The sequence below is a fragment of the Nesoenas mayeri genome (genome assembly GCF_963082525.1).
Source record: "Nesoenas mayeri genome assembly, chromosome: Z".
In the NCBI taxonomy this organism is placed as follows: Eukaryota; Metazoa; Chordata; class Aves; order Columbiformes; family Columbidae; genus Nesoenas; species Nesoenas mayeri.
This window is the reverse complement of record NC_137542.1, coordinates 63,571,844-63,596,824: the sequence shown is the minus strand read 5'-3', so window position 1 is coordinate 63,596,824 and position 24,981 is coordinate 63,571,844. Positions and strand designations below refer to the sequence as shown.

Sequence of the window (24,981 nt, the reverse complement as noted above, 5' to 3'; positions counted from 1 at the left end):
AGGGCGCTGCTCAGCGCGGAGCCGCGTGTGTGTATATATGTGTGCACGGACATGTGTGCGACACGGCACCCCATGACGTGGAGGAAAAAGGAGGGGCCGCCGCCCGCCCCGCAACCTGGCGGGCAGGAGGAGGAAGCCACAGCGGCAGCGGGGTACCCGGGAGCGGCCGCCCCTGCCCAGCAGCCGGGCTCGGGAGGAGCCCGCACCCGCCGCCTCCCGCACCGGCCCGGCTGCTGCCCCCGAGGAGGCGGCGCGGCCAGGGGGGGGCAGCGCAGGTCTGCGCTGCGGTTTTGCAAACGCCGCGGCCGGGAAGGAGCCCGCTCGGGCAGGGGGGATGGGCGACAAGACGGGGCTGCGCACAGTCCCCGTGCCGCCGGCGCCGAAGCGGCCGAGGTTCCTCCGGGAGCGGGCTCCTGCGTGACCGCCCCTCCCGGGGGCGGCCCGGGCTCCTCGCCCTTGCCCTCGGGGCGGCGGCGGCCTCTGCTTGGCTGCCCTGGGGAAGCACGGACGTGCGGGAGCTGTGCTGCAGCGGGGCCGGGGCCGGCGGGGGCTGTGCTGGTTTGAACTAATAAGCTGAGGTTTGGCTTTAAACCACTGCTAATAGTGAAATAACAACTCCCTTATGAGGAAAGGCTGAGGGAGCTGAGTCCCTTTAGCTTGGAAAAGAGGAGACTGAGGGGTGACCTCATTAATGTTTATAAATATGTAAAGGGTGAGTGTCAGGAGGATGGAGCCAGGCTCTTCTTGGTGACAACCAATGACAGGACAAGGGGCAATGGGTACAAACTGGAACACAAGAGGTTGCACTGAAATATGAGAAGAAACTTCTTCACAGTGAGGGTGACAGACACTGGAACAGGCTGCCCAGGGGGGCTGTGGAGTCTCCTTCTCTGGAGACATTCAAACCCACCTGGACATGTTCCTGTGTAACCTCATCTGGGTGTTCCTGCTCTGGCAGGGGGATTGGACTGGATGAGCTTTTGAGGTCCCTTGCAACCCCTGACATTCTGTGATTCTGTGGTACTTTGCCTTTGCACTGGGATACTGCAGTTCCCCAACTACTCCCAGTCAAAGGTTTGTATTTCAAGCTCTGGCTGACCTGCTTGGCTCTGCCCTCTGAGCCCCTGCACACCTGGTGCACAGGGTCGGTGGGAAATTTTGAAGCTGACGGCAGAACGGAGAGCATCTGCCCGCTCCTGCAGCACAGACCCTGCAGCTGGCTGGAGGCTGCTAATTGCTTAAGCCACTGCAACCGAGTTATATGTAACCATATGCCTGAGCTTCCACAGAAACCTGTGTGAAATCACAACACAGCTGCTGGACAACTCGCCTGCAGGTTACTCTGCTAGAGTAATATTGGTGTAAGGCGTAAAACTTTCTTCCCTGAGATGAAGCCAGAGCCTTAGCAACAACGCCCCTAAACAAAAAACACACACAAAACCACCACCAACCCAATAATATATATATATATATATGTATATGAAAATCTGAAGAGTCCTTTGAATGCTGTTCCATCTCCAAAATGTTTTACTCCCTTCCTGTGTCATGTTCAGGCTTCTTTTCTTGATATGGCCAGAAACTTAACAATCCCAGATCATCTATGATTTCCTACCCAACTGATCACTTGACTACTGGTGACCAGAAAAGGGCCTGAATCTCATCTGTGTAGTTGTTAACTCTCTTGATTGTTTAACCAGGCTGGTTTTTTTCCAGTTAATAAGATTTGAAACGCAGAAAAAACGTCTTTGCCCCTATGTCGTAACGTCAAAATACTCGCCAACCGCAACTGCTCTAAGGATTTATGGCAACATTTTTCTCATATTGCTTTTGTCTCACTTCCTCCTTAGTTGCATTTCCACCACCAAAAATCCAAGGTGTATTTGGACCCTACGATACTTTAAATACCCTTCCAAAGCTGGCCTTCATTCCCATGTTTCTCTTAACTGCTCTTGCTGGTTATAGTTCAGCTTTTCCAGGCAAGAAGGTGCAAAGTTCTGTGCTGATCCTCTGCCTAGAGTGAATTTAGTTTTATCCACATCTTTGTCTTTCTTTTCTCCTTTCCCTGTGTCTCCCTTGCTTATATAATTTCATAACCTCTGGCCTGTGCTATTCAGGAGGTCAGTTTATCCCATTGGTCCCTGCTGGCCTCAAATCTATGAATCTTGTCTTTTATTGTCTGCCTCCCAGCTGCTTATCTTCCTTCTCACTCTCATTCTCTGGTTTTGTGCCTTGCATTCTTCCTCGCTGGTATTAATCTTCCACTGATTTTTTAACTCCATCTTGGCAACAAATAAATAAATAATTCTGTGGAAATATTAATCTGAATTTGCAGCTTTTGTTCACCGTATCATCTGTTTCTCCTCTTATTCCCCATCTGAGGATGAACAGCAGGCAGAATGCCAGGGGGTTTGTATTATTTTTATTTTATGTCCCTTTTACTTTAGCCTGCATCACACAAAATACGAGCTAACTCACAGCCCAGGAGTGGAGAAGGGGTTTACTAAATAAAAGAACTGAAAAATGAAAGGAGCAGGAGGGGCTGGGAGGACTAACCACTGCTGTCTGCCATGGGTGAGCAGGAGCTTTATTACTGTGCTCTAGTTAGGATCACTAATAGCTGCCTATCTTTGACTTGTGATAACAGCTTTTATTTTCATCCAAAAGTATACTTAGAAAGCACAAATTTAAACAGAGAAAACAAAACGCCCTATTACTGATGGCATGACTTTTTGCCATCTCTTAATGGATCTTTACAGTAAGAAAAATATTCCAGTAGGGGGAACAGGGAAAATTCAGAATCTTGCGTTTGTTAGTCATATTGAAAAATACTGGCAAACAAACACCTTTTCCAAGATGCTTATATACAATATAAATATTGAAAAAAACCCTGGTAGTTTGCTTCTGCCTATTGCATCAGTAAGAGGCAGCAGTTTTCATGTAACACTTTGCATTTTTACCTCTCAGCCCAGCTTGAATCAACCAGATTTTTTTGTCACTGTATTTTAGGATTGCCTTAGGTCATGTAATCACGTTAATATAGTGGACTAAAAGTATTACTGTCAAGTCCTCAGAGTTTTCATACATTAACTTTATTAGACATCTTGTAACAAAGAAAAAAACGTCAAACAAACCCGTAATTCAGTGGTCATTGTAACAATCAAAAGCCTTTCACTTTTCAGTGAAAGTGCAGTATTTGAATGAACATTTCCTTTAAACCAGTATGCCTTCAGGTTTGTTTGGCTGCAGCAGCTGAGAGACTGCTCCATTTTCTTTCTGTATGTAAAGTGCCCTTTACGAAATACCTGTCACTCAGTAGCCCTTAACTTTTTTGACTTCTAGGCAGTTTGCATTTCTTTATCCTGACAGCCCATCAGGCAATGATTGCTCATGCATGCTAGGGCACAGTATTAGCTCTCTGCACACCAGAACCCTCTCCCTGCCCTAAACCACCTTCTGTTTAAGGCACTGATCAAAACCCTGCAGAACAGCTCTTCACACTCCAAACAGCTACCTGAGGTTGTTCTGTATTGACAGGAGGTATTTCTCATCCCATTCACTGGAGTTAGGAGTAGGAGGTGTTATTATTTCATCTCTTCTTATAATCCAGAGAATGAAAGAGCAAGAATGCCATTTGAATGCAGATAACTCTCAGGACAGTCAAACGTGTTATAAATATGCTACGGAAGCAGATTCACACACTGTAAAATTAAAACAAACAGAAATCCTCCAGAGATCGGGGTGAATATCTAAGATGTTGTTAGATTGAAAAACTCGTGTTCTACAAACACACTAACTGCATTTGCTGCCATATGCCAGCATATTTTCTGCCTATCAGAAAGACTTGGCTGGAATATGAACAGAATTTCCCTGAGCACTTCCAATAGCCAAGATTCTTCTTTTAACCACTCCAAGCACCCACCTCCTTCTCAGATGTTTGAATATATCCATGCCACATAAAGCAAAGCTGCTGGTGATTTTCAAAGCTGCTCATCTCGATTTTTCACCTAATTTAACAGCTTACGTTATTACACAAACATGTGCAGCCATTTCTGATAGCACGTGCTCAGGCAGCGCTGTTCCAGGTTTAGGGGTAGGAAGTGATTATCAGTGTTGATATCCATCTGTTTCTGTGCAGCCCCATCAAGCATGGGCAGCCACTGAAATTAGTGGAATTTCATATAAAGTCATCAACATGAAATATAATTCACAATGGGCACCAGTGTGTAACAGTCCTCATCTAACTCCCCATTTCTTAATCTTACAGTGCAAAATCCAATATTGGCAGTTACTTTCACCTGCAACAAAGTACTCCCCAGTTCCTTGTTTACCCAAACAATCTTTTGGTCCATTCCACGTGCTGGGCAAATAATTTACCAAAACGACAGTAACAAAGCATTTAGCTCTAAAATCTCAAATGTTTACTTTTAAGTAACAAGTGAAAAAAAAATGTTAGCACTCAAGAAGTCTTTAGAATCCAAAATCTTCACATCCTTTGTAGAAACTCCAGTACTTTTCCATTACAGCACATGGTAGAAACTCCTCTTTACGTACCACTACTATCTCACGGAATTGAAGAAAATGTGTCAGACTTTCCTCTGAGTTGAACTGGACAGAAGAGCCTGTTGAAAATGAATGCAAATGATTACAGTGCATATCGGAGTAACAGAAAGCAATCCCTGTCACTGTTATCCAGAGAGGTGTTAACAGCTTGTTAAAACCATGTGTTAGTGATCCCTAGGAATTTGTAATGCATCCTGGGAACCTTGTCACGTACAACCCTCGCCACCTCATTGGTATCTCTCACTTGCACTCAGGCTTCTGTGAGACAGGGGCCATACTACACGTTGTGGTGCTCAGGGTGAGAGGTCAGCCATCCCAGCCTTTGCCAATTATACAAAGGGAAAGTGCAGATGTTCTTCAGCACTGCTTACATTTGACATGTTATTTTCACAAATAGGTAAGTTTAGTATACTGCCCCAAAATTAAGGAATCCCTCTCACAAGGAATGCCCTTCCTACAGTCCTGAATGGACTATATGAAAAGGAAGGTGTACACCTGTATACAAGAAACTGCAGGACTGAACAATGGGTATTTGCAATACTTAAATATCTGCTGGACTGAAGTAACTAGTGCAATGCATAAACTTCAAGGCACTTGTGGCAGTGCAGGAGAAGCTGAATTTTTCGTTTTCACTGTTAAAATTAGCAGCACAGTAACACTGTGAAGATCCAGCAGTAAAAAATGTTACAAGACATTTACGTCATAATAGCGCAGACTCCAAAAGCCACTGGGAACTGCAGAGCTCCAGAGTTACTTGCTTTTGTTCATCTTTTGTCCACACTTTTTCCCTTCAGTACCCTTGCACAAAATATCAGAGCTGCTAAGCTGTCACAAACAGCCCAACGCAGAAATTGCCAGTGAGGGCAGAACCATCACATGTAGCAGACAATATCAAGAGAGGGAGGGCTGTCATGAAAGCTGTGATGGCCTCTGTTTTAAAGCAAACCAACCAAACAACACAAATAACAAAAAACAGTGTTCAGACACTATTTAAGAGTCTTAAGAAGCAAAACAGGATAGGCATTTCAGGATTACTAGATCAGTCAAGGTAAATTGTTGTCAAAATGCAGAGGAAACATGCTTGAAATGACACCAGTTGGTCATTCAGCTTGCACTTACTTCTGGGCTACCATGTGCCATCCCAAGAGCTTGTCTGTCTCAGTTACCACAGTTTTCCAGTTGTGTCACCTACACTGATTCCAAAATGCAGAATATATTCACTGAACTGACAACACTGGCAGGTCCCAATGCTAAAACCATCAGAGTATCTTGCAGGTATTAGACCTTTTATCTCCATGTCTCAATAAAGATTTCCCTGCCGTTTCCTGACTTCCAGAGCTCACCACCCAAAGCACCGAAGTGGCAAACAGCAATTAGAAGTGAGAGGTCTGCGTTCGGCAGCAGAAATATAGAGTCTTGTGCTTGAGGATGTGTGTAGTTTCACACCCATGACATCCACAGCAAAACTTGTGACTCCCGCAAGAACAGGATTGCATTTGGTACCTCACGCCCCCTGTGCATCTTCAGCACGCTCACACTGTAACAGAGCACGTAATGGAACAAAGCACACAACCTGATATCAGTCCAGGGTATATTTAAGTATCCTGGACTACAATAAAGATAGACAGGCCGAGCACAAGTCCGACCTCAGAAGTTACATCACAACACTCCTCATGCAGTCGTTATCGCTTACGAAGCAGCAGCCAGGCACAGAAGAGGTCAACTTACACACTCACCCAGAAGTGGTGTTTCAAAGGGCATAAACAGGAACGCTTGGGTGGGAAGTCACAAAATAGTTTTAAGGACACCTTCAGGTAAAAACTATCTCAAAAGTAAGTACGTGATTTTTTAAATAAAATAAACTGTCAGAAACTGAGCTGAAACATTGTCATTAATATTGAGTCTACACGCACATGACAAGCATGACTTCAACCTGTTTTTGATTAGCTGGAAAAAGCTTTTTCATTCTGAAATGTACACATTTTATACGTAAGTACAGGAAAACTTCTTGGCCAAGTCTGAAGTTCATTTAACATCCTGTTTTGAGAGACCATAATTGGAGAAAAGACATTCCTTTCTTAGTCTGGAAATACTCCTCTCAGCACTCTAACTGCAATTTTCTAACTTATTTACTAAAATTCTCAACTCAAATTTCAAAGTGTAATAAAGATATGACCAAATAAGTCTATTGGAATAAACTGTTTCAGCAGCTGACCACTTTCTTTGTTGATTCCTTTGGGTCAAATTAATGTTTTACCTGTTGGATTAATATTTTGTAGATTAAATACCAGCATTCTATCATGAATACAATTTACCTGAGTGAATAATTAAAATCTCTATCTAATTGCTACCTTTCAGTAACTTTAGGTAACAGTCAACAGTTAGCAAAAGCACAGTAATTTATACCTCCCAAAGCTGTTCTCCTCAGTTCTGATATCAGAGATATCAAAGTTTCATAGACAATAATTTTTCCTCAGTAGAGATGGATCGGTAATTGAACATTTAGTTCCTGTGTTTCTTCCTCCATATTCTGACATAGATGAGTAATGTCCTTTCCATTTCCATTTTTCTTTCTCAATTCTTCTTTCCTTTTCTCTCTCCCTTTGCTTACTATTATTTTTAATCTTTTAATACCCACTTTGATGTTTCCTTTCTCCCTTTTGCTGTCTGTTAACTCTCACCCGTTACAGAAGACCATCAGCATACAGACTGTAAGCAGTGCAGAAAGGCTCCCACACTGCTACTGAAAACTTGTCTTAGTGCCTCGGGTACAGCAGGAAGCTTAGTAAAGACGCACACAGGGAGGTCCTCTCTGCCTTCCTGCCCTTGCTGTCCCTGCCATCTTGATGAACTACAAGATAAAGTATCAATCAATATCAATACCAGAATGAGCCTTTTTACAACAAATCCAGGGAAAACGCATATTTTCTCTAGGTACTGTCTCTGGTCTGCTTGCCAATAGCTTTCCTGTCTCTGTTGGTATCTGTTTCAGCCTTATACTTTTGAAACCATTCTAAATGTGCTTCCATTTTGTTACAACTTTTGCAAAACTTTGTAGCTGCTAAGAACCTAAAAATTGTATTTAAGGAGAATTCCCCTTAGTGGTGCAATGATATTCATGTCACATCACAATCTCCAGTTGCACAAAGGTTAGTCACCGAGGATTGCCACTTCTGTACAGTGTCACCATTCTCTGATCATTAAAATAGCCACTGAAAATCAGTGTTTAAAAACAGCTATCTCACCAGTATCCTCCTTATTTTTCCCAAGCAAGAAAGCGTTGGAACTTTCCAGAGATATGGTTAAGCATTTTATAACTATTTTACTTGTGTAAATTATTTGTAAGAGGATTTTAAATGTTTTTGCAGTTTAAGCAACGTATTTGAGGCAATTTACAGGTATTTTTAAATCCAGTTTCAATACTTCTGTTAAACAAGCAAAGATTATTATCACACCTGAGGGAAAGACAAACTGATTTGTAGTATCTGTGGCAAAGTCACAGAAGATGCTGTTCTTCTGACTCAAATGGATCTGGTCCAGTGCTGCTACTCTGGACATGGGCTACAGATGTGTAAGCAAAGAGAGAATCTAAGAGCAACACACTTAAAGGTGACAGCCTTTGATCTAGAGTGTCATAAGGGAGTATTTAGAACAAAAACCTGTCTTAAAGCACTTTCAAATTTCTTGGGCCTTATCCACACTTCTCTCAGGAACTTAGAGAAGACCAGTCACAATGCAGGGGTTGTCCATTCAGACCAAGTAAGGCCTTGGAAATGATGGCAAGTGCCTCACATAAAGAACATTTTTGTATCCTCGGACTCTAAAAGGCTGCTACTGAACTCAGGCACATTAATTCTGCTCACACTAGTGGTCACTTTGAAAATAACTTTTATTTCAGCTGATCAAGACCTGGTATCTCGGAAAAAGTGATTTCTGTGGGCAGATTGTCATTGTAAGAACAGATCTTCTCTGACAAAATAGGATACTTTCCTGGTATTTTTTTTTCGCCTCCAAATGCCTTTGCTTGTCTCGAGGTCTCTCCACAGTTCTTGATTCACATGACACAGATCTTAACTCAGATCCTCCTGTGAATGCTGGAGTCCAAGGTCTCAGCCCTCACAAACGCATCAGTAAGTAGTGATCTTCCTCTAACAATCAGACATACGATGCCAGTCAGACACCTCAAGTTAAGGTGTCCGTCCTCTAAAAGATAAAAGCCAGCAGGGATTTTGGCTTTTTGCTTTGTGATCCTCTGTGCCCACCCCCATCTGGATTTTGAAAGTACTTTTTCCCCAGGAACTAATTTATCAAGTGATCCTAAATTATGCATGCCGCATTTTTTGCATTGGTAATTATGACCCTTTGAAAAAAATCGAAGGTTATTTGTAACATCTTATGAAATAAATAAATCATTTCTGTTTGGAAGATGCCTAATGGACAATAATGACCAGGTACTTCATAGCACAGCTCTCAGTGACAGAAGGACTTAGAGCATCTTCTGATCGTCCCTCAGCCTGCAGTTCTTTCCTTCATGTATCAGATCTGCAGGTTCAGTTCCTCATTTGCCTATAACTAGAATTTGTATAACAACTATGTGGAACTGAATTCATACTTTCCCAATGCATTATTCTATTCTATTGCTTCTAGATAAAATGCTAGATTTGAGAAAATAACATTTCTTCCTACACTCAATAAAGAATAGCGTTCCTCAGAAGTTCATTCTTTCTTTTTATTCTCCAGTGAGATTGGCAAAACCAATGTCACAAAGCGGAAAAAAAAGGATTCCATGTCTAGAATCATGCTTCTTTGGAAGTATTTCATAACAAGTGCCTTTCTTGTTACACTCTGTATTTGCATGGAAAAAAAGACTTGCAGGTATGATTAAAGATCAAGAATTTATGCCTTTTATTATAAAGCATCAGTTTCAAGGTTTATGCAGAAAACTCTTTAATTATTTTATGTTTCATGTGGCAGAAAGTATTGTTCCAACAACAGGGACCTGAAGATGTTATACTTTTTCAAGAGACACAGTTAAATCTTTCTGTTTCTAAATGTCTGAAAGATGTTCAATATTAGTAATACTTTATAGCTTTCTTGCAAGCATTGCCTAGGTAAGTGATATAAATATTCCCCATTTAAACTTTTGCCTACGTCATCATCTTATGCAGTAACTGTTCTTTCTTCTAGGTAAATGCCTGTTAGCCAATAACAAATACTTTATACAATATGACACATTCTGAATCATTATTCTTCAGGGTCCTTGGATTAATGTACTAGGATATTGTTAAATTTTTTATTTAGTGAAGTGGCAAACGCAAAACCTCCAATCTACTACAGAAAACCAGCAATGTTACAATAACCTATCAGGGAAATGAGAGAACAATTTAAATCTCAGTGGCTTACTTTCTTGAGTATAGTTGTAACATGATTTTTCCACAAACGGTGAGAGAGGTACGATTGACATATATCCAAATATCAATCAGGAAATGTACATAGCCTCCCACAAAATAAACTATATTCAAGACTGAACTAATAAAGAAATAAAATATACTAAAATAAGTACTTGTAAAATAAAACATAATGGCTGATTCCATTTTTCTCAAACAAATATTTTTATACAGCTGTCCAGATGGCCTGTCAGTTTCTTGATTAAGTCAATCACTGTATTTAAATATCAAAATACTGCATTTGACAACAACAAATGCATACACTAGTATCCTTCATTAAAAAGCCCCAAGAATGCTTTAAAATGATTCACAGGAGACTACTTCTTGTTATAACTAGCAGGGTGCAGGTTCCCAAAGTAGGTTTCTTTCTTTTTAAACTTATTATTATATACTTGGTTATACAATGATTCACTTGTATATTAATTTGGAAGGAAAACAGAAGGTTCTCTAAAATTATTTCTTACTATCTTAGAAAACCTTAATTTCATGTGCCAAGATAGTGGATAAGAACAGTTCCAGGGCCCGCCTTGGGTAACTAAAACCAGAACACTTTAAAACCCTTGCAGTTTATAGCACATTGAGGTGCATACTGGAAGAAAAAGGGGACCAAGAATAAATCAGGTTTCAGCTCAGGTCAGAACAGCTATTTGATAAACAACAGCTCATGTTTTTTGTGCACTGGAAAAATCTACAGCCTCAGAAAAACTTCTAGAGCCTTCTGCTAGGCTATTATCGTATCACGATTTAAAGACTGAACTGTTTTGTTTTAAAGCTTTGTCCCAACTTTGTTGAAAGTATTTCCTGAAAAAGAAAAAAGATTGAAGTGTGATATAAGCTGAACAGTCACCAAGGTAAAATCTTCAGGCTGTCTCCTAAACGCTTTCATTTGACATCGTCAGAGTGTGGTGTCGAAAAAGTCTGTCTTCTGTTTCAAACAAAGCAGCTGCTAAAGCCACTGCCTCTTGAAGCTTGATGTTTATCATGTTGCCTTTCATTTATGGCTTTCATAAATAAGATGAAAACGTAGATGTGTTGTAGGAAGATTATCTACAGCAATTCTGTTTGTCTTAGTCATCTCTCAGTCTCCACAGGACTACCAAAGCAGTTGAAAATGTTATAGTGCAGCTGATGAATTAAAGAGATGTGCCAGTTTTTAAACAATTTCTTTTACAACTCATTTCACAAAGTAAAAAGGCCAGAAAGCCAGTGTTTAAAGATCTTGAATATGAGTCAGTTTACTTACTTTTAGCCAGGCTTCTTAAAGACAGATGGTTTCTGTATGTAGCAAAAAGAGGCAATGGTTGCAAGTTTTAATAAGCAAGATTCCAGTAAGATATATGGGGAAAAATAATCACTAGGAGCATGGTTAAGCACGTGAATATGTTGTACAGCAATGTTCTGGAATGTCCATCCTTGAAGATATCAATAATTTGACTGGACAAGGTACCAAGCAACCTTATCTAACTTGAAGCTAGTCCTATTTCAAACTCCATAGATCCCACCTAACACACATTAGTCTATAGTTCTGTGCAGTCACATTGTCACCTAGTTACTTTCGAAGTGATTTTCCAGTTGCAGAAAAACCTGACTGACAGATAAGAAATACAGGCATAAAATTCTTAGAATTGGCTTCCAGGGCATGTAGTCCTTGAAAGCTGTTTGGGTTTTTTTGTGGGTTTGTTTTGTTGGGTTTTTTTGGCCTCCTAAAAAGTGAATTTTGTTTGGCTTTTGCTGGTCACATAGCTCACCACCCAGTCAGTCATGCAACATTCTACTTTCTACCTTATTGCTGATAGTCAAATAAGAGCAGATAGAGGATTTTGGAAAGGAATAGTGTGCAGATGGAGGAAGCCTATACTTCAGACATGGTATGCAAAGTTACTGGAAAACATAGCTTTGTAAATTCTTCTGATAGAACTATGTGCCTCTTTCTAAAGTATGTAAGTACCTAAAGCAAATGCCTGGAACTTTAAATTGATGGAAAATATTTTTAAATATTTTGCCTGCATGCCATAAAGAAAACAGTGTAATAGCTGCACCTTGAGATAGCTCTGAGATGGAAAATGATTATGGACAGAAGTATTTGTCTACAATCTCACTTTGCTTCCAAAGTACAAAATACAAAGAATGTATAGTTCATCTCCCTGTCTTTTACAGTCACATAAATGGGAACATTGTGTAGTTGATGAATATTCTGCTATAGGTAACATGGAAAACACAAGTATTAGAAGCCAGGGTTTTCTTTTTGTATGGTGTGGTTTTATTTTATTTTTTGTGTGTATGTGTGTGGTTTTGAGGGGGTTTATTTTGTGGTTTGTTTGTTGGAGTTCTTTTTAAACTCATCCAAGTACTTCTCTTCCATATTACTATTGCCATTACTGACGGTGATGATAAGCCACTAATTCAACAGTACCCAGTAAAAAAAAATCAGATATACAGAATCAAGTTCCTTTAAGTCATACCATTTTGTAAAATAAAAAATAATTAAAAAAAAAAATTAAACTTGGGGTTCTCAGTTTACATCTTGACTTTTCAATTACTAAATGACATTCATAATTTTTTCCAGATTTCCTGCAAAACCATGAAGAATAGTACACTTTTCCAGTAGTCTCTTACATAAATGTCTGAGCCTAAGCAGAATCTAGGGCTCTGAACTGGAGCACTATGCAGCACAAAATATACTGCAAGCTTTCAAGAACGGGTAACATTTCTTTGCATTATAATTACACGGAGCTTTAAACATGTTGCAGAAAAAATATGCAACAGTAGGCTAGATTTGTTGTTTGGACTAATACCAAAGTAATATTTTCAATCAGTTCAAAGAGGCACATGACATCCCTCTACTGAGGAGTTTACAGTTTAAAGTCTAATGGAAGATTCTTGCAAATACACCCATGTGATGCTTACTAGTAGGCAAAATTTACAGCTACCTAGAAGGTACTGTAATACTTAACAGCTTGTTTTCATTCTACTGGAGGAATGCATTTGGGTTTAAATATTCTCTGGCCAAGTCAGCAGTTTCAGCGTCACAACTTTGTACTAGTACACAAGACAAGAACATAACACTGACTAGCAAGAATATGAAATTAATTACTCCTCTATCATTTTTCAGGACTAACAAAGCCCAGAAAGTAAACTAACTAAAAGCCAATTTATACAGCTGAGTTTTACAGTCAGAATTTATTTAGCATGAAGTAAAGTAACAGTGGCATCGTGTATCTGACTGGTCCTTTGTAAACAAATGCAGAGGGCAAACAAATACAGCAAATCCATCTCTGGGCTATGAGGCTTCTCATGGCACTTCCAAAGCTTAATTTAAGAGTCTCAGTAAAATACTCACAGAGACACTTGTTTTTAAAGGAATCTCCCTAAGTAGGAGTTTGCTTTTCAGTGTTTGCTTTAAAAAATATTTTGGTCAGACTATGAAACCTGAAAAGCTTCTCCTCAGAACTGGATCCAAAAGGTTTGGGTTCTATAAGATAGATATGTGCTGCTGGTTAAAAGTTTTAAAGGTTACAGTGCATGCTAAGCAGTTTCTTCTTTCATTTAACAGGGTAATTGTAGAAGGTGTAAACAAAAATGTATATATGGAATATTTCTGTAAATTTCCAATCGATATAACTTTTATTGTATAATGAATCTTTTATTGGGCATAAGCCCCACTGTCTGTTAGAAGTTACCTTTGCTACAAAATGATTCTATACTCATGCTCTAAAACTTTCCATACAGGATTAAGCACTCGGATAATAGGGTGGCAAGGACCATACATGCTACAAGACCATTATCCTGGCAAACAGAACTATAACTAGCAACTATATTTGAGAAAACATGAATGTGGCTGTTCATCTGTTTAGTAAAGAAACATGACTCCTATGAGCCACAACTTGTGTAACTTTTCAGTTCATATAAAAGGACAGTTCAAACTGGGTTTTTTATGCATAGATATGAATACAATCTACTACACAATGTATTTTTTATAACTTTAAAGAGCATCCCCCTCTAAATATTCTGCCATGGCATTTAAGATAACAAGCCTACTTGCTAGTATTAAAAAAAAAAAAAGAAAAAAGGTGGGATAACAAAGCATTTTCCGCAGAGTACTCTCAGCTCTTGAGTTTACTTGATCCTTTGCACTGTAGCTGCAAGGTCTCTGGATAGACTATCAGAAGCATAAAGCATTGCTTTATGGTGGGGTGCGCTTTCAGTTTACAGTGGCTGACACCGATTAGGCTCTTTGCCTCTGATTTCCCTCTGTATCCCGCAGCAGATCTGACTCAGCCCTGTTACCCACTTCAGTGCAAAGCATCACCTGAACTGACCAGTCTGAGTTCACGCTGTTTGCGGTCAATCAGGGTCAGCCCTCGGCAGTGTAATCAAAGGTGGCAGAGGCAAAAATACTAGCTCAAAGTACAGTAAGCACTGTTTAAACTATATGAATATTAAAGACAAGGTTTAATGTGTAATCAACATACCAATGTAACACTGAAAACAAAAAATTACAAGCTCAGTCAGCTCCATGAAGATCAGAGGCCCTTCAGGAACACGTCCACTTTTCCCTTTAAATTATATTACATAGAACTGCTCAGCAACGCTTTTGTATCATATTTCTCCACCTACATCCAGAAGACATTTGTCTAATCTATTATTTCTCGGAGATACTTAATCTACTACTGAAAACGATATGGAAGCTATTTTGTTAAATACATCAAAATAACAAAATGTTTCTAATTCAGGCACACGAATCCAACATAATAAGCTCTGTAAAACTTCATTATTGAGTCATCTAGATCAACCCAACCCATCAGAAAAGTCATCATTTTTCTCCAGCACTCCTTCCAACACAAATCAATTCCATGCCACCTACTTTCTTTCTGCTTTTGTATATCTCATATAGCCCTTGCACCCACCATTAGGTTTTTTAGGCAGCTAAAAAAAAAATCTTACTCTTAAATTCCCTGGCAGCAGCTGCTTCTCTTTCAGTGCACAGCGACATTTTCACAACTTCTGTTTGTGGCAACGATGGGGTTTTTGGCTGAATATTGCTCAGGTCAAAGCTCCCAAGAGGCTGAGAAATGGAGACAGCAGCAGGACTCTGATGGTGCTGGTTGTGGTTGCTGGTGTCCCTTGTGATAAAATTATTTCCTGAGAGCATAAAAAGATCAAGATAACTTTGTTCTAAGAAAAAAACAGTATTGTTTAATGCTGGAGGTTTAATGCACAAAACAGTCAAGCTTTTTATTTTTCCTAAAGGTAAATGCTGAGATTTCCACTTAGCCTTTTACACTACCTGACACTTGTAAGGGCGTACTTTCCTGTGCTCCTTTACCAGCACAGCCATAGCTGCCGTAAGATGACTGAGGTGTTCTTGTATTTTAAAAGTATGTTTTCCTTGGCAAAGTTACATTAGACGCCACGTAAACTTAACTTGAAAAGTAGCCTACTAAATAGATGGGAATTTCACTGCTAGTCTCAAGGAACACAGAAACATAAGACATCACATATGATCTCAGCAAAACTATTCTAACTTGCTTTCATGCAACCTCATTGAGCTCAGCTGCCCATTTTATGCTAGATACCTGAAGTAACACTAACATAGACCTCCTTTAACAGCTCACATGTTTTAGCTATCAAGAAATTATCTGGATTGCCTTGGAAACACCCTTTACTACACACAACTTTGGTGTCTTTCATGACCTAAAGGTGAGCAAGAGTTGTTCTAGTCTTTACAGATGGCTAATGGTTATTAAAGGCAGCAAGGGATTGCTAGCGCATAGGAATTGCACTGCTCATGCAGTTTTCCAAAGACCATCTTCCTGAAACAGCAATCTGCAAAATGAATGTCCATATCATGCTTACTGTGACAACTGGATATGCTTTTACTTTAAGCCACTTTGCTGGAATTTCAATGTGAAACATCTAACACGGACATCTGCTCTGCAACTGACATCTGGTCTTCAGCTGATATCTGCTTCAGAATCCTTCTTATTTGTGGCCATTTTTAGCAAACGTTATGTCATCATTACATGTATCAGAAAGCACAGCATTATAATCACTGTTTCTTCTGTTTTCCTACGTACAGCCAGTCTAAAAGTACTGTTTATTTTCTTAACGTTTTGTTCTCACTCAGACTTGAATACAGAAATTCCTACTTGCATGATCCTAGAAGAAACTAAGAGCTCAGACTCAAAAAAGGGGCATAATGTTAAATTTAGTTAGGATTTAGATGACTAATTCCAAAATTGCAAACTTTATAGTTTCTCTAAAATACATGCATTGGTCTGGGACTGCTTCACTACATGGGCTCTTCAAGTTTTTTGCATTAACATTCTTCAGGTACCTAAAAATCTGCTGCTGTACAAACCTTAAACCACCTTAATCTCAACCAAACTGAAAAGCTGGGACATTTCTTATGCTGGTAGCCACAAAACAGCAACTCCTTCACCTGTCTTGCTTAGGGACCTTGATTTAGTAGAAGTTCTTATGACATGCTTCCCAAATTGGGCTCTACACAAAGCTCAGTGGTAGCTGCTTTTTTCCGTTAAAAGATGGCTAGACACATTATACACTGCATTATACAATTTTATTCCCACTTTCCCATTCTCTTCATATGGTTAACTTAGTGAACACTGAGCTAAGATTTGGGAAACTGGAAGGAGTTTGGGGGAGGGGTACTTAATAGTGTCCTCCTCCAAAAACTCAAATTGTCAGGCCCCAGTCTTCTTTTTAACGATGCTCAGGGACGCACAGGAAAGAAATTCAACTCATTAGTAAAGAAAGAAAAAAAAAAAAAGACTGATTCTTTATAAAAGCAGGATAAAACTTCTACTATAAAATACCGAGGCTGTAAGTATATTAGAAAGATAAAAGAGTGCCTGGGAATGTCCTCAGGCAAGCAGCACAGAATTTCTCACATTCACACCAGCAAACCTTCCCGTGCTGTCAGGCAGGCTGGCTGCAGGCAACGTGTCCTTTGGGAACGGCACCTGGAACAAGCTGAATCCCGAACCGGGCCTGGAAACTATTTGGGAGCTGCACTGTACCCACAACTGTTCTCACAATGTAATAGTGCAGGTTAATCCCTCTTCTGGAGTGATTTAAGACATGGTTTAATTTCCTATTATATATCTGCCTGTGTAGTGTCTAAAACAGAACTGAAACTGAGGACACTTTGGCTTCCCCTCCCTCAATTTCTCACCTAGGGCTAATGGGTTGGAATTACTGTGAGTTTAAATTACACATGACAATAAAACTTCTTTAAATAATCTTTCCCAGATTACCCTGAGTTATTAGTGAAAAACGGGGCTGGCCGGGGGAGGGAAACAACCAAAAAACATGTACTGATCTTCAGGCTGTTTTTTGTTTGTCAAGAGTATTTTTTGAATAAATGGATTTCTGATTTAGAAGTTACAATGTTTATAATAAATTTTCTATGAGAGGAATAATTGCAAGAATTAGTGAAATATTCAAAAGCCACTTAAAAAGTTAGGAGACTAAATCCATTTTAAGTCACTTCCACATAGTATAAACTTAAGTTATCAAAGCATGGCAATGTAAACTCATAATGAGGATGCTCTTAGCCTGAAGAAAATACCAGTAGAACACAGCAGCCTGAATATCAAATTAATTATTTTAACTTACTATCTCTCAATTTACTTTTAGTATGTTAAGAACAGAACAAGCTTGGTATTCCAGTTCACGTGAGGTGCAGTGTCTCATTATATCAACAGAATCAATCACAAACCTCAAAGCTTTTAAGACTTCAAGTGCAACTGGCTGTCAAAGCGAACAGGGTTTCCCTGGGAACAGACTGTCAAAACTAAGCTGAAGTTTTTAACTCTGTTGGACAGTTCTGAAAAAATAGCTCAATGTCATTTTGTCATATTAATGCTGTTTCTTATGACTGTTTATTTTCAGAGAAGAAAGTATTCCCCTACTTACTACTGTTGCTTGGGTATACTGGGATTTCCAACAACACAGATTTTTTTAATGTGATTTTAAGATGTACATGAGATTAGAACTTACACTAGTGTATCTAAGTTTCCAATAGAATAAAAAATATATTAAAACAGCTCACTAATAACTTCACTATATATTAAATATTTTTAAAATAAAATGTTACATAAATACTCTTCCCATAGCAACAAAGTCCTTAGTAATTATTCTCTTCACACAACCAACTTATGGAAGAAATGTACTTCTTTAGAGACCATGTGTAGGTTCTGGCACTATGTATTTTCAAGCCCAAAATCAGCAAAAAGCATGTAGCCTGGAAAACTATCAGAAAGCAATAGAGGAATTTTGGAATTTAAGCTCTTTACAAATCACTTGCTGCTGCTTTCAGTCATGGTGAATATTAGATTTTAAGTGGTACATACCCAAAGGCTCTCCTTCTTGTGATGGTAATTCCAGGTCACTAGAAAGTGACACTTCTTCATCAATGAATTTTGACAACTGTGTCCCAAGATATGTAACCTGTACAAACAAATCTAAATGGATATCTGATCATTTTAATTAGTGTTTATTCTGATGGGTGTAAAAACTTCACTTTTCTTATAAAACTGAGTTTATGAACTTAACAGTCTAATGTGTGCCTGTCAAGATCAAGCAGATATTTGAATTTGCTAATTTGAATTCTAAACGAAAAAAGCATAATACAATCCACCTGCAAAGCCCTCTAAAATCTGCCAGTGTTTTTGCAATATTTGTCCCTGACACCCTGACATTTCAATAATCTTGCTTCTTTTTATTCTTACAACCTTTTAGCTTTTCCTGACAGTTTCTTAATCATCTTTAAAACTTCCATTTCAAAGCACTGATAGCTTACAGAGTGGACATTCCACATTTTCTCAGCACTCGTGACTAGTTCATCATTGTACAGCTACAGTGTGGCTCATTCTTTGTTGCTTATTCATTAAGAGTAACAAGAGTTTATGAAATTTAGGCTTGTACCCTCTTTTGCTTTAAGAACAGTAACGTGAAATCTGTTATTGCCATTTATTAGTGCTAATTTGCAGAGTAAAATCAGGCCTACCTTATTCCACACATACTTCCATGTTACAGAAATATCACTTCCTAGTATGTCTTTAACCCACTGAACCGCATTCTGCATTGTTTGTCTCTTACTGGTTCTGATCTTGCCATTGCTTAAGAGTGTGGCTTTATGACTAAATTCCTAAAAAAGAAAAATTAAGAAGTAATTTTCAACTCATATAGTAACAAACCTGAATTAACATTCTTAAAACATGAAAAAATGCTGAGGAACAACATAGCTGAGAAGTTGAAGCTAATGCTGATTTTTTTGGAAAAATAAATACAATAATTTAATGCTAGTATCATAAACTGTGGTATGTAAAGCAAGAAGATTTATTCCATCACAATGACATTTTTGGCCACACAGACACCACTGTCAGAGGACAAATCTCCCTATGTGTGTTGCACCTTAGGTCTTCTTAGACATAACAAGGCTGTGAATAAATTAATTTTCCAACAGTGAACTGAGGAACTCGTAGGAAGCAAATCTGTGCAACATGAAACTGTGCTGAAATGCAATCTGCCTTACACCTGTGAAACAAATGGATGTCATAGTGAAATTCCAGCAATGATTCAAAGATGAAACGTATTTACATAAAAACTTCACTTGTGTCAAGGGACGTCACTTACACATTTTAGGAAGAACCTGACAGCCTCATCTTGTGCAAAATTAAGTATAAAATAATTTATTTTCTCTGTCTTTTTGATAATGCTAGTACAGCCTAGTTCTGCGAACACATATGCACCTCCAGAAGCACAGCTTATAGTTGTACAGTAAATCACGGTTTTGTTACACTGGTCTCAGTTAAGCTAACACAGCAAAATAATGAGGAAATTAGCTGCTGATAAACTACATTAGAATTTAGCAAGGGTGCTTCGCATGTGTGAGGTTAAACAATCAGAATAAGACAATGGTCCAGCAGCAAATACTGAACTGCCTCCTAGTGTATCCACTGACTTGGGTGTCTGTAAGAATATAAATTAAGATGTTTAACCCAAATATTTTGATGAACACTCCATCCAGTTCACAGTTCCACAGTTTAGGTCTACAGTGTTCAAAAACTGCATTTTCCCTGCCCAAAGCTAACTTTAATTAAGGACTATGTCCTAGCTGTATGTTGTTCCCAAGTACATCTCTATAATGATAAAGAAGGAAACTTTACTCATCATCTCCTTTTTGCAACACAAAGACACTGCCTTCTAAACTTCAGTTTCCATAGCGCTATCTTCAACAAACAAACAAGTGTCAGTTTTATTCTAGTAAAAATCACTGATTTCTCTACACTCTAAACATCAACATTTCAATACAGGGTTATAATTCCTTAAGATCAATTTGCATCAAGCCAGTATCACAAATAACAGTCTTGAGAAATGACAGTAAGCATGCTGAATTCTTCATCCTTCCATTTAGTCATCCTGAGGTTCAGAGGAATATTACACATTGTTTAAAGAAAAAAAGCGTGTGTATATACCTATGACCCATCCCAATGCAGAGGCTTGTGACTTACTGATGCTGCCTTATGTTACAAAACACAAGACTCCATGAAATAGCCACTCTCAGCAGAGAAGCATTCCTCAGCAGATTATAGGTGCAGAAAAAGGAGCCTTTTCTACATTAGCTACACCTGTTGAGTTGGCTGAAAAGAACGTTTCATGTTTTAATAAAAATGTTGCCCTGGAAATAAACTAACTTGCAGCTGGGAATTCAGTCAATAATTCCATCATTTCCTTAATACCAAGCCAGTCCACTGTCAACTGCCTTGCAAATCTGCTCTGTATTTGGAGGCAGAGGGACATGTTTTTGTATTAAAAAAAAAAAAAAGGTTTATGTTTTTTTCTTTTGCACATATGTTTCATACCAGACCGTAAACTATAGAACCAAATGGCATGTCAGCAAGCAATTTTGCATATATTCATGTCTATCACAGCACTATGAAATCCTTGATGTCACATCCCTTTATTTGACGGATTTGATAGTTCCTTCCAGGAATCACATTAAGTCATAAAAACTTCAATGTTCCTGCTCCTTCCAATATGAAAATCAGGTATCACACAATGCAAAACAACCAACAATTCCACTCTGGTTCTAGCAACAGCAGATGTTAACACACTGATAATGCAAAGTTAGACACAAATCTTACACATGCAATATTCTGGGTGTTACAATTGTGGGCTAAGAAAGACAACATCCATAGCATTTTCCTTTAAAACTCATCAAAGATTATCTGTAAAAGACAAATAAAAATTGTCAACACCAAGTGCTGAAGTTGCAGACTAAATAATGAGAGCTGCTGTTTCCCCATTTCAGTGTTTGTTTAGGTTTTTGGGTTTTTTTCATTATATATTACTATTAACATTATTATATCTCAACAATTACCTGCAGTTTGAATTCTAAAACATTTTCACCTGGCTTAATCCTTCCCAATTCAAGGAGATCTATCAACTGAAGCTTTTTCTTATTTTTATTTCTATATCTCACTTGTTTTTGTTCACATTTCTGATTGCTATAGCTCTGGGAAGATTTCTCACTGAAGTTTACTGGATAATTTGTATTTGAGGTAAGATTTGTAAGCACTGAGTTGGCATTAGATGAATTCTCACTACTCCAAAAGATCATTTGCTGCAGATAATTAGGGCAGTTCTTTGTTGATGTTAACCGAATAATTTGCTGCTGCTGCTGCTGGAAAGCTTCTTCCCTGTTTACGTATCTGGGTAGATCCTCATCTGGAAGAATCTGCTCGCAGTTGCTGCCTGGCTGACAGACATTGTTATTGACAACAGTGCTTCGGGCTTCTACAGTATTTAATGTGTTGGTCACTGAAGTGGGATTTAAAGACTTGTTTCCTTGTTCTGCAATCGCTACACAATCAATGCCTTTTTGCTGTGAGCACTTTGTTTTAGCAGTGGAAACAGCAGGTTCTGAAGGCAACGTCACCACTTCTACTGCATTTGTCGGCTTTGACATGTTGTCGAAGGGATATTCTCTTACCCTGTTTTCAGATGCCAAAGCATGATCGGAAGCCTCTTTGCGTCTAATTGCTTCTTTATTTGCCCCTGTCTCATCCAAGCAGATGTGTGGATGTTGGCTGCATTCCTGAGCTGAAAATCTATTTTCTAAAGAGAGCTGTGCTTCTACTCTCTTTCCATTAGCCGTGCTGGCAGCAAGCCCCATACTAAATGTAACTACATCAGGACACGTGACTTCATCAGCAGTTAAACTTTTACTTTTATCATTTCCATGGGAAATAACTAAGTTTGAGATTTGCTTATCTAAACATGATGCACTGAACACTTGCTTTGCTTTTTTGTAGTTTTGTATTTTCTGGACTAATTGTTCCTGGTTTTGGGCAACAGTCAACAGGCTCTTTTGCCTAGAAGCAAGATTAACTAATTGTTTTCTCAGAGCTCCTTTTTTAAAAGAATCCACTGAAGCCCTATAGAGAAAAAAAAAAAAAAAAGTAATAATAAGGACACCAGAGTTACTGCAAACACAAAATTAACACAGTACATATAACTCACTAAGAACAGGAATATGTTTCAAAGGACTCTGCCAATACCTAAAATTTGAACAATCTTTTCATCGTGTATGAAGGTTATAGTTCAAATCCCAGGCTTATGGACAACAAATAGCAGAATCGTGATTAGAAGTAGGATGCAAAACATGAAAACTTCAGTAATAGCCTTGTCCTCCTATATCACCCTTAACTCATGGAATCAAAACTAGGTCTGTATTATCAATGGCTGCTCTTTTACAACCACAAATCACAACAGTTTATTTAATTCAATGTCTTTGCGGCTCTAATTTGGAGCCTTTTAAAGTAAGCTCAGGATGAGCTACTGAAAGATGATACTATCAGAATTGTTTTACAGTGTACAGAACACAATGTTTTGTGAAACCACAACTGTAATAATACCACATGACTATTAAGAAAAGAAAACAGAGCAGTTTATGATATTGTGTATTAGTCTGGGAATGTCTCTCCCTTCATGAGACCCTGCTCCCTAGCTGAGCTGGTCTCCCTGTGTGACTCCTTCCCTGGGAGACTTATTTTCCTCACTTCCTCTAGCACAAAAGCCACCAGCACAGTGTACTACTCTTTTTGCCTAATTCCCCCTCATGAGACAAGTGATTGCACTACTACTCTGGTACCATGCTGGGAAGATGGGGGGAACCACAAGGTGTGGGAAAAGGAGTAGCAGCGTGGTTTAGAATCCTAGTCCATAGTCCCAGCATTCAGGCAGTCCCTCTTAGAAGGATGCAGAGAGGCTTTGCAAGAGCTTTGACGATTCACACAGTCCATGCTTGCACTGAGGTGAGCACTCCCAGCTCACAGTTGAGGTGTCCTCACAAAAAAGGAATGTCTGCAATGATGCTTCAAGCCACTGCTCTATACGGCTCTTGTGTGCTGTTGGTTTAACTACCAGTCCAAGGGTGCTAAAGAAACAAAACCAGAGGCAGAGACACTAAAAGTTTCTACTGCCTTCCTACACAATGCTGCAAAAGTAATCTAACTGCTCAGAACCTCCATTTCCTAATTTTTACTTGGGTATTTTCCCACACCTTCTGTATGTTCATTACCTAATTTCAATGCTCACTGTGTGAACAGTAACTGATTAGTATGCATTAGCTAAACCCTGAAGTTCTTCCTTGATGTAAAGTCTTACTTGAGTAACTGAAGCCAACATGGATCACGCTTTTGCAAAATCTGAATGAAAACCACAGTTTTACTTTCACACTACTGTGTGTTAACTTCCTATCAATCTCCATCAGTGCTGCTATAAGGAATAGCTTCCTATAAATACAGTCCTACTTACCTGTATTTTTTAGCAAGGGTATCCCTTTCCCTTTTCTGTTTTGTAAGCATTTCATTCAAAGTATCTTGCACCTGAGACAGCCTCTGGATATACACATCTGTCAAATATTTTCATATAATCAAAATTATGATGGCAATGAGGAACAGCAAGTAATTCTAGTAATACGTTTTTAATGCAGCAAAAACACAGCCAAAATATTAAAATTTTGTTACAGCAATTCCTTTCACTGTCATACATACTGATAGCTCTTTACAAGTACAATACTTTCAATGAAATTTTTCATAGAAAGAATTAAATACAAGTTACACTTAAAAGGAGATAGCCCCATTTTTGAAGTTTAAGTGCCTTGTCTAGGAAATTACTAAGAGAACAGGATAGATTAAAGAACTGTCCTATGGATGGTAAGCACTCAAACTTTTGAACTTCTTTGTGTTGCTAGGAGCTACATAACATGACAACTATATGTAAGGCTACCTGCAGAAGTTACACAATCTTAAGAAGGTGACTAAAACCTTTATGTTTGAAGTACTATAAAATAGTTCGATGAGCTTAGACTGTTCCAAGTTGCATATAATGGTAGAAGCATATGTATCATAGTTCTACATGGTTTCAAATCCATATTATACAATTTTAAAAATTATAAGTTGTCCCTTTTTGTTGACTGTATTTTTCTAAAGTAAGAACAACAACTATAAATTGATCTTTATATGCCCTGTCTCTTAGCCGTAAAACATACGGAAGAGCTAGTAAGTCAGGACCGGCAGACTCCACTGGGACAATACGCTAAACACATAAGCTAATTCCTGAAATTGTAACACAGCTTTCTATAATAATGAGAAATAGGAAACTAGAGGATGGCATTTACGAAATGTTTCCCCAAACCTGTTTCATAGTATCCACCCATATTTACCTACTTATTAAAATATTGCTCTTATTAAAGCAGCTTAATAGAGAATTTGAATGTATTATTTACAGTAGGTTGTAGTGCATGCAAATATCTTGATTTTATTCCACATTATAAGTTTGTCAATGTATTTCCATGTTCTTGTTAAGTCTCCAGCCTTTTCACAAGTAATAACTGTGATTTAGTTTACGAGGTGCTAGATTATTAATGGTTTTGTCAGTACTG

General features: G+C 38.7%; 1 protein-coding gene across 1 annotated transcript in view; it reads right to left on the bottom strand.

Moving 5' to 3' along the window:
* Positions 1-4,467: 4,467 nt before the first annotated feature.
* Positions 4,468-24,981, bottom strand: part of ANKRD31 (ankyrin repeat domain 31) — a gene marked incomplete at both ends in the record, with an annotated part of 63,090 nt that continues 42,576 nt past the window's right edge. The window contains 5 exons of the mRNA XM_080362536.1: positions 4,468-4,619; positions 18,383-18,479; positions 19,039-19,179; positions 21,415-22,471; positions 23,853-23,949. Coding sequence (XP_080218662.1) covers positions 4,468-4,619; positions 18,383-18,479; positions 19,039-19,179; positions 21,415-22,471; positions 23,853-23,949 — 1,544 coding nt within the window. The remainder of the gene's footprint in view (positions 4,620-18,382; positions 18,480-19,038; positions 19,180-21,414; positions 22,472-23,852; positions 23,950-24,981) is intronic.